The sequence below is a fragment of the Pecten maximus genome, chromosome 8 (assembly GCF_902652985.1).
Source record: "Pecten maximus chromosome 8, xPecMax1.1, whole genome shotgun sequence".
NCBI classification, from domain to species: Eukaryota; Metazoa; Mollusca; class Bivalvia; order Pectinida; family Pectinidae; genus Pecten; species Pecten maximus.
In genome coordinates this window covers 32,222,052-32,233,628 of record NC_047022.1, presented here as the reverse complement: position 1 = coordinate 32,233,628, position 11,577 = coordinate 32,222,052, and the positions used below count along the sequence as shown (strand labels likewise).

General features: G+C 38.8%; 1 protein-coding gene across 1 annotated transcript in view; it reads right to left on the bottom strand.

Annotated features, from left to right (window-relative positions):
- Positions 1-8,074: 8,074 nt before the first annotated feature.
- LOC117333217 (ubiquitin carboxyl-terminal hydrolase 32-like) overlaps positions 8,075-11,577 on the bottom strand; it is an 89,849-nt gene continuing 86,346 nt past the window's right edge. Inside the window, 1 exon segment of the mRNA XM_033892398.1 lies at positions 8,075-11,419. Within this exon segment, the coding sequence (XP_033748289.1) occupies positions 11,249-11,419 (171 nt within the window). The 3' untranslated portion in view covers positions 8,075-11,248.

The following is an 11,577-nucleotide window of genomic DNA, read 5'->3' as shown; positions in this document are numbered from 1 at the left end:
TGGAAACACCGTATAACATGAAACGACACTGGCATCTGTCACATGAAATGGCACTGGCATCGAAAATCCTAGATCTGCACCTGATCCCGAATGATAGCAAATTTGCTATATTAATTTTCTGCCGGGGGGCTTTGACCCCCCCCTGGAACCCCCTACCAGGGCACTGTCCTGGACCCGCTGGGCGGCCCCCAGACCCCTCGCCAAAAAAAAAAATTTGGCTCGCGCCTATGGCGCTCCCATTATCACTAAATTACCCCCCCCCCCCCCCCCCCCCCCCCCCAACCACTCCCTTTCGAAAATCCTGGATCCTAACTTTGATGAGATGGCATACGATTTGCATAGTGCATAAAATTTAAGGATAAAAACAATATTGCCCCCCCACTTTTTGACGACTTCCTATGCCACTGCATATAAATGAGTATTATTAAAGTATTTTCATTTCCGCTAGCTCATCCCCAGCTAATATGGAGGTGGAAGGAAACAAGTGTCCCATAATTGTGCATGTGCGATGTAGACCTTGTTTCACTGCTATTGATGAAGTCCAAATAATAACCTTAAATCTATATATCAACATCAATGTTTTGTAAAAGTGGAGAGGACAGGTTACATTACTGCAGTGGGAATTCCCCTTTAGCCTAGTGGTGAGAGCGAGAAATCACTAGTGTAAGACCCAACACAGACAAGATACTTTTCATTACTCCAAAGTTTTATATAGTCTTATACTGCATAATTTACACTAGTTCTGGTTTTCATTCATGTAGCTCTATGGTAAGCCAGACACCAAAATCTGAAAATGTTAGATTAATTGAATGATTGGTCCATCTACTTGTGACCACTCATAATGTTGATCAGTATGTGACCACGATCGTAACTCATGATGTTGATCAGTATGTGACCACGATCGTAACTCATGATGTTGATCAGTATGTGACCACGATCGTAACTCATGATGTTGATCAGTATGTGACCACGATCGTAACTCATGATGTTGATCAGTATGTGACCACGATCGTAACTCATGATGTAGATCAGCATGTGACCACGATCGTATCTCATGATGTAGATCAGCATGTGACCACGATCGTAACTCATGATGTTGATCAGCATGTGACCACGATCGTAACTCATGATGTTGATCAGCATGTGACCACGATCGTAACTCATGATGTTGATCAGTATGTGACCACGATCGTAACTCATGATGTTGATCAGCATGTGACCACGATCGTAACTCATGATGTTGATCAGTATGTGACCACGATCGTAACTCATGATGTTGATCAGTATGTGACCACGATCGTAACTCATGATGTAGATCAGCATGTGACCACGATCGTAACTCATGATGTAGATCAGCATGTGACCATGATCGTAACTCATGATGTTGATCAGTATGTGACCACGATTGTAACTCATGATGTTGATCAGTATGCCTCATGTTATATGGATCTGGATTTCTATGGATAATGACAAGCAAAACAGGTGTGATAGTGTTATAAGAATTTATTCACATAGATAGGAATGGTGCTGTTCAGCACAGTAGACGGTGGTTTAGTGGGTATATAACCAAGGGAACACACGTATCACAGTTTCTAGTACCTCGTACCACCAGTCTACACCTGGTACATACCGTACCCAAGCGTCTAGTAGTTAATACATATACTGATGCAAAAACCAAATTCTCAAAAATGAAGATCACAGAACATCATAAATAATTGTAGGCTTCAGATTATATATATATATAGTTATATGTGATGCATTTCTGGTATTAAAACTCATAACACACTGATGATCTGTGAAAACCCTGGTGAGGTGCGAGTTCAGTATGCCAAAATAAGGCTGTTGATCGTAATCACAATGATGACCAGCTAGGCTCCGTCACAAACAGGTGAAACAACTGTCAATGCACACTCTACATTAAACTGGAATATTCTATTGTTGTTAAATACGGACTATGCATGCTACTGCAAAGTTTGAACCTCTGAGGTAGATAACATATGGACAACTAAAGCCAGGCTCAAACAAATAAACATACCTACAGAATCTCCCTATTCAAATATGTAAATCAAGTACTTTATCTGTAACCATAAATAAATGTACATTTGTCCAGAGATTTTAAGGAAATGATTTCTTGGAAAAAAATCTAAAATGCAACTGAAAATATATGCAAGTCTGTCATTCAGAAGTAAAGAGTGACTTGTTACCACAACCTCAAATAAAAAGACTACCACAACTCTGACTTTCTATTGGAGAATTACCACTACACTGACTTTCTATTGGAGAATTACCACTACACTGACTTTCTATTGGAGAATTACCACTACACTGACTTTCTATTGGAGAATTACCACTACACTGACTTTCTATTGGAGAATTACCACTACGCTGACTTTCTATTGGAGAATTACCACTACACTGACTTTCTATTGGAGAATTACCACTACACTGACTTTCTATTGGAGAATTACCACTACACTGACTTTCTATTGGAGAATTACCAGTACACTGACTTTCAATTGGAGAATTACCAGTACACTGACTTTCTATTGGAGAATTACCACTACACTGACTTTCTATTGGAGAATTACCAGTACACTGACTTTCTATTGGAGAATTACCAGTACACTGACTTTCTATTGGAGAATTACCACTACACTGACTTTCTATTGGAGAATTACCAGTACACTGACATTCTATTGGAGAATTACCACTACACTGACTTTCTATTGGAGAATTACCACTACACTGAATTACCACAACTCTGACTTTCTATTGGAGAATTACCACTACACTGACTTTCTATTGGAGAATTACCAGTACACTGACTCTCTATTGGAGAATTACCACTACACTGACTTTCTATTGGAGAATTACCACTACACTGACTTTCTATTGGAGAATTACTACTACACTGACTTTCTATTGGAGAATTACCACTACACTGACTTTCTATTGGAGAATTACCACTACACTGACTTTCTATTGGTGTTTGAGAAGACAACAGAAAGCATTCATTTGGCAGGGTGCCAAGAGTTGTCTTCCTTCGAGATTATTCATCAAATGCATTTAGTTTCTAAATTTTAAATACAAAAGCAGTTAAATATAAAATGAAGTATATGATATCAATAGCATCTAAACCAAACCTTGATAAAGGCTTTTTTTTTTGCCTGCTCTGGTTTTGTACAGAAATGATTAATCATTTTATGCCATCCAGGCGAAAACATGTAAATGAGTTGATAATAATGGCCATGTCACACCTTAACGTTTTAGGCAGCGTATGCCGACGTATGAAAAATGTGGCGAATATGATGGTGTACGTCGGGTATGTTATGGGTAAGTTATGTATAAGTTACAGCACGCTGAAGTACGCTAGTATACGTCGTTGTACGTAGAAAAATGAGATTTTCGATGTATGCCAGCGTATGGCCCATACGTTCCACATACACGGGGCGTAAGTTGCAGGTAAGTTCTGTGATCGTTCACACACGTTCACATACATTGCATGTAAGTTACTCATAAGTCGAAAAATGTCGAGATATTGTCTAGCGTACCCAACCATATTGTAAACCTATGAGTAACGAATGCCTAGCGTATTGCCAGCGTTCACAACGATGTCCAACGATAGTCTAACTTATACATAACGTACGGCAGCACTATCGTCGGCGATCATGTGACTTAATCTATAAAAGTACTGCCGCTCGCCAATTCGACTAAAAACTGCATTGACATCATGCCTAAAAAGAAGTCTGCTGGTCTTGAGCGTGGACGTGATCGAAGACCAAATGATAAACCATTACCAACACCCTCAGACTCTCCCTCTGATGACAAACCATTACCAACACCCTCAGACGACAAACCATTACCACCACCCTCAGACTCTCCCTCTGATGACAAACCATTACCACCACCCTCAGACCCTCTGATGACAAACCATTACCAACACCCTCAGACCCTCTGATGACAAAGGTACAGGAGAGTATATTGCCGGATCCTCCATCTCTCAGACGACATGGACATTTGCTCAGCATGGAGTTTTGAGGAGAACTGACAGGTTCCTCTTGTGCACCTCATTTTATACACCATATACCTATATGCTGCCAATACGCTATTATACGGTATTTGATCGTTAGAAACATGTTACATGTGGTCGCCCAGAACACGTCCAATACGTCGACATGTACACTTCTATACATTAGTATAAGTTATCTATATGTTATCGATACGTTTAAGGTAAGTAACTAATACGTTATGTATACGTTCAAACTCGTTATGAACAAGGTATATATATGCCCAAAATTGAGAAAAAAAAATCGGAAGTTTTTCATACGCCGGCATACGTTGGCTAAAACGTTAAGGTGTGACAGGGCCATAGCATATAAAAAAAAAAAAAAATTACCCTGGTATATTTTTTAAATTTGTTATAGTATTTCAACCAAATAGAAATAAGTCAAATTTGGGGATTTTTGAGAACTTTAAAATGCACAGAAAGTATTAAGCCTGTTCTTATGCTTTACACTAATGTCGTTTATAATTTTGATCAAATATAAATAGCTTGAAATTAAGATGATCATAACGACTACATGTCCGAATTGATTCATTAGATCTGCAAGAATTGTTTTGGAATACAGCTCCAATGTTCTACTGACTGGGATAAATAAAAAATTAAATAAATGTCCTACTGACTGGGATAAATAAAAGAGACAATATAGTTTACTATGTGGAAAGAAACTGAGACTTTTATGAGTACAACAGGATTGTGAACCCTGGTTACTAACCATGCAGTGGTAAATTTCCATGTCAAACCAGGAGCTAAGATTTCTGTCAAGTGCTCTCTACCAAGTCACTGACAAGTGACCAAAAGGTTATAACTACTATGACACGGGAAACACATTTTGACACCTGTACCTAAAGTATTTCTGATTGGTTTAAAAATGTCACATGACCCAGTTATAAAACAAGGAATCTCAAGCACATTATCAGATTGTCCTAAAAACGTTACAAATTATATTCCAGTAAAATATCAAATATTCATTAAGTAGGGGAAACGGGTGTTCTTATCAGAGTAGTTAAGTTTCTGACTTTTATAATTTACTGTGTTGTTAAACAGCATTAAATATAAACATGTTTTATATAAATGTATTTTCTTACCCTACTTTTACAAATATAACTTTGACCATAAATGTCATGGAAATGTCACATGATGATCACATATCAGAGGTACCAGGGTTTAAAATGGAGTGATAGTTTTACTGGTAAAGGTGGTCATAAGTGAAGTTAATATCAACATTTTCTCTACTATACTGTCACCCTGGTGTTTTCAAATTATGCCCCCTGTAGTTATAATCAAAACTGGAATATAAGAAGAAAAAAACAAGAGGCCCGTGGGGCCTGTATCGCTCACCTGGTTGGATTTGATTAAATGTCAAAATAATGTTCATGTTCAATTCGTTTTATTTGTCAATCGCAAACAATGCTATATATGGTTACAGTGTGGGGATCCCAACTGCTTTAAAGAAATAATGAAGTCCAGACTCTCTAAGGGTCTAAAAGACCTCAAGGATTGTTTTTACGACATGCATTCATAACTTTATGACTAGTTGCGATTTAAAGGAATTACCTTTATTTCCCCTATGGGGCCCTACTCCTTTGGCCCCTTGGGGTCAGAGTCATCATTTATGCCAAATCTGTTCCCCTTCCCCAAGGGTGTTTCTGACTTGATTAAGTTCAAATCCATTCATAACTTTATTACTAGTAGCGATTTAAAGGAATTGCCTCTATTTCCCCTATTTGACCCCACCCCTTTGGTCCTTGGGGTCAGAGTCACCATTTATACAAAATCTGTTCTCCTTCCCCAAGGATGTTTCTGACTAAAAAAATTGGGTTCAAATCCATTCATAACTTTATGACTAATAGCGATTTAAAGAAATAACCTATATTTCCCCTATTGGGCCCCACCCCTCTGGCCCCTTGGGTGTCAGAGTCACCATTTATGTAAAATCTGTTCCCCTTCCCCAAGGATGTTTCTGACTTAATTGGGTTCAAATCCATTCACAACTTTATGACTACTAATAGCAATTTAAAGGAATTACCTCTATTTCCCCTATTGGGCCCCGCCCCTCTGGCCCCTTGGGGGGTCAGAGTCACCATTTATGCAAAATCTGATCCCCTTCTGCCAAGGGTGTTTCTGACCAAATTTGGTCAAAATCCAATAAGAACTTTATTCTAGCGATTTGAAACAAATGTTGACGGACGCCGGACGCCGGGCCATGACATAAAAAAGATAACACATCTGTTTAGCTTTTCCTTCCTAACCTGTGAGTTTCATTACTGTAAGTATCCAATTCCCCCTTCCCCCACCATTCCATGAGGGTTAAAAAACAACAATGTAGTATATAGCCACTAATATCCTTCCCTCATCTCATTAAAACTCAAAAGTTTGTAAGCCTTTGTCAAGAGCATTAAATGACAGATCAGGTAAATAAAACACAAGCTGAGGGGACTAGGTGAATTGGAGTTTGTGGGAGATTCACCAAGGTGACTAAAATCATAAATCTTTTTCAATATTTGAGCTTTTTTTGTAAATCAAAGAACAAAATTTGCACAATGTGATTTTGACTCTACACCATTAATTTGACTGTATCAACAAACAATAACACTGATCCAACCACAGAGGCTGTCATGTTGTGTATTATATAAAACAATGGTACCACATTAAAACATCACCGTAACAATTAAAAAGAGAACAACAATTCTCATGTAACAACAAAACATAAAAACATGTTTATCTCCACACAATCAGACATCCATGTGTATAATATAATGACATAACAATACATACACAGAAATTATTCATGAACACGGACTCACACATGTGACATTCAGTAAGAGCTATTCCAGTGATGAGAGTGGGGCAAGGGCAGGTAGGATATGGTTAGAGAAAAGGTCAGGGAGGGGGCAGATAAGGGGTCAAAGTGGATGTGGTTAGGGAGTGAGCAGATAAGGGGCCAAAGAGGATGTGGTTAGGGAGGGGGCAGATAAGGGGTCAAAGTGGATGTGGTTAGGGAGTGAGCAGATAAGGGGTCAAAGATGATGTGGTTGGGAAGGGGGTAGATAAGGGGTCAAAGATGATGTGGTTGGGGAGGGGGCAGATAAGGGGTCAAAGATGATGTGGTTGGGGAGGGGGTAGATAAGGGGTCAAAGATGATGTGGTTGGGGAGGGGGCAGATAAGGGGTCAAAGTGGATGTGGTTAGGGAGTGAGCAGATAAGGGGTCAAAGTGGATGTGGTTAGGGAGGGGGTAGATAAGGGGCCAAAGAGGATGTGGTCAGAGAGGGAGCAGATAAGGGGCCAAACAGGATGTGGTTAGGGAAAAGGGCAGATAAGGGGTCAAAGATGATGTGGTTAGGGAAAAGGGCAGATAAGGGGTCAAAGATGATGTGGTTAGGGAGGGGGTAGATAAGGGGTCAAAGATGATGTGGTTGGGGAGGGAGCAGATAAGGGGTCAAAGATGATGTGGTTAGGGAGGGGGCAGATAAGGGGTCAAAAATGATGTGGTTAGGGAGGGGGCAGATAAGGGGTCAAAGTGGATGTGGTTAGGGAGTGAGCAGATAAGGGGTCAAAGTGGATGTGGTTAGGGAGGGGGTAGATAAGAGGCCAAAGAGGATGTGGTCAGAGAGGGAGCAGATAAGGGGCCAAACAGGATGTGGTTAGGGAAAAGGGCAGATAAGGGGTCAAAGATGATGTGGTTAGGGAGGGGGTAGATAAGGGGTCAAAGATGATGTGGTTGGGGAGGGAGCAGATAAGGGGTCAAAGATGATGTGGTTAGGGAGGGGGCAGATAAGGGGTCAAAGAGGATGTGGTTAGGGAGGGGGCAGATAAGGACCAGGGAGGATGTTGTTAAGGAAAGGGGAAAGAGTCAGGGGGAATGTGGAAGGAGGGGGGGGGTCAAGGGTCAGGGAGGATGTGGTAGGCAGTTTGGGCATTAATGGAATAGTCCTGACATGAAGTAAGTGTACCATATATACAACTGAAAAGGTTAAACACCTTCAATATTTACAAATAACTATTAATACTACAACAGTGCTTCTGATCGGTACAGGACTCATCGTGTATATATATATATATCTTATATATAAAAACTCAAGATTATATAATTATGTACATATTTACACAAACTTAAATAGAACTAACAAACTTAATAACAATATTCTACACAGTTGATACTATTGATAAGAACATCAGTATAAATTCAATAATCACACCCACACTTCTAAAATCTAATGCAATTACAAATCATGGGAATATGCTACCTCACAAATTATACCAATGATTTGTGTTAAAAAATAATAACTTAATAACATTACCTGTATAGAGAATTAAAGGTTACCAGGTGTAACACACACAAGGTCACAAAAGTCAATTAATTTGTGAACTCAATAAAGGGATTAATTTCACTTATTATGGAAAGGATAGTTACATAAACTATTTTTAGAAAGAAGATACACATCATCATAAATAGTATACATCTTTACTATAATCACAACACACAGTTGATTTTCTGTGATCGTTAGTACACCAATCTATCTATTACCGGTATTTCAAATCATCTAATTAAATTATTGATTAATATTGCAACATGCTACAATCAGGCATGAAACAGAATGGGTCACACAATATTGTTATACAACACATTTTTAGGAACAGGAAGTGCCAGGCTAAACAAAAGAGGACTATTCATACACATATTAGGAATAGTAAGCTTAAAGCCATAACAAGAAGGACCAATGTATTCACAGATGAAAATACTAAGATTCAAGTTTATCAGGACTAATGTATTCACAAGTGTAATGGATGTCTTCTTGTTTGGTCTTCACCAATCATATGCTTTGTTACAGCCTTGTGATAAGGTGACCAGTATTGTCCAATCATATGCTTTGTTACAGCCTTGTGATATTAACTAAGGTGACCAGTATTGTCCTATCATATGCTTTGTTACAGCCTTGTGATAAGGTGACCAGTATTGTCCAATCATATGCTTTGTTACAGCCTTGTGATGAGGTGACCAGTATTGTCCAATCATATCCTTTGTTACAGTCTTGTAATTAATGAGATGACCAATGTTGTCTAATCATATGCTTTGTTACAGTTTGGTGATGAGATGATCAGTGTTGTTCAATTGTATGTAAGTGAACTTCCAAAAATGCACCAACGCTTTAGGCAAGGTTAAAGACAAAAAGCTCTGTTATAAAAGGTAGAAAAATAGAAAAGAAAAGTATGAGTAATTGCACCAGAAGAATTTGCCAATAAATGAAAAATGTTTTTATTTAACTACAATCTCTGGAAGGAGATGGAACATGGGATAAAAATGAGAAACATTTGACATGTAGTAGAGAAATCAATATCTGATAGTGAAATGAGCAACACAAAATATGAAGCATGGAGCCTTCAGATATCTGACAAAGTGGCATGACAGTGATGTTAACCATTTTTGAGATTTAGTAAAACCAAATCTTACTTGGTGTGCACTGTACCTCAGCTGACTCTGTTCTATCATTTAGAATCTATAATTCAACATCGGCTGTTACTACTGACTACATTCAAGGCTAGCTTTATAATAGAATATCAATGATCAATATCAAACTGTCAATGATCAAAATTAAACCTTATCATTCATCAATATTAAACTGTAGAATTTATCTCCAGGTAACCATATCAATTATACCGAACCATATATCTATATATTAAGTACACTGTCCTCAGTATGACATCACATAAAATGACATGGCCATGTTAAGACTTATTATCTAATCCCGTGTTTACTGACATCACATATCACCAGACATTGTACACATCTTAATACAACGTGATCATTATACAATGTGATCATTATACAATGTGATCATTATACAATTGTTGACTTTGGATGAGGTTAACTCCAGGATTTATCAATTCTAGTAGAAATCTGATTGGTTGCCCTGGTGATAAAAGTACATAATAGTTGACCATGGTCGCCATGGTGATAATCATAGGGCCATATACTTGTTGACAGTGACTGCTATAGTGATAATCACAGAGTTTTTGACTATTGTTCTTATGGTGATAATGATACATATAATTGTTGACAATTACTGCTATAGAGATTATCACAGAATTTTTGACAAATGTTGCTACAGTGATAATCACAAATACATGACGTTACACACATGTAATTGTGACTGGTTCTGAAATAATGTGGATAAGTATGACACGTTATCAACAACAAAGTATTATGGTACATATCTGACTTTTGTAACCCACTCTTAGTCTAATTGATCCCTTTATGTCTATCTGATTAAAAATTACACTATCCATCCTGCCAGCTCACTGTCCATGTTGGCAAATTACTGTACTTGTCCGATACTTTCTCTCCATCTGAGCTATTCACTGGCCTCTGGTTCAGCTTGCTGTAGCTGTGCTCCAGGGCCTTTGAGTCAGCTTGCTGTAGCTGTGCTCCACGACCTATGAGTCAGCTTGCTGTAGCTGTGCTCCAGGGCCAAAGATTCAGCTTGCTGTAGCTGTGCTCCAGGGCCTATGATCCAGCTTGCTGTAGCTGTGCTCCAGGGCCTATGAGTCAGCTTGCTGTAGCTATGCTCCAGGGCCTAGGATTCAGCTTGCTGTAGCTGTGCTCCAGGGCCTATGATTCAGCTTGTTGTAGCTGTGCTCCAGTGCTCCAGGGCCTATGAGTCAGCTTGCTGTAGCTATGCTCCAGGGCCTAGGATTCAGCTTGCTGTAGCTGTGCTCCAGGGCCTATGATTCAGCTTGCTGTAGCTGTGCTCCACAACCCATGATTTAAGCTTGCTGCAGAGGCCCTCTATGGCTTACAATTCAGTTCTGTCATCCTCTAAGGATCAAAAATATCACATCTGTCTTGCTCGTCATCAAAGGGATGTATGTAACTTTGGAATCTTAGCATTAAGATTAAAGTCTTGAGAAAAATTTGAGGACTGTTGCTCTGCATATAAATCAAAGGATAAAAATAACTGTCATTAACACTGATTAGAGTTTTACAATTCTACTGTACATGGAGAGGAAAGATCACATGTCTAACCAATAATCACTGCTGTTCCATCACACATAACCAATCATATCTATGCCTTCGTTTTCAGTGCCTGATTGTGAGATTACCAGGCTTCCCAGCTTCCTGGTGGTCTTAATGACAGTGGACTGTCCCCAGCTACAATCTACCTGTTCCAGTACAGTGTTGACTTGTGTCATTGGATAACACACATCTTTTTAAAGTCTGATTCAAACTCATCCTCAATTTCTTGTAGATCTGGCTCCTTGCCTGTTAAATCTGGCATAAATTTTGCAAAATCTAATCCTTGTTGTTCATAGAATAGGATATAGGCAGAGTTGGTGTCCAAACTACTAGGCGGGATCTCCTGTACAACGAAACATCAATAACTATAGGTTAATTTCATATTGTTCAGCTGTCTATGGTATATATATACTTAAAGGAATATATAAACCAATTTGGTGATAAACCGATTTTAGTTGAAAGACAAAACCCCAGAATATTAATATAGTAATAATCTAACAT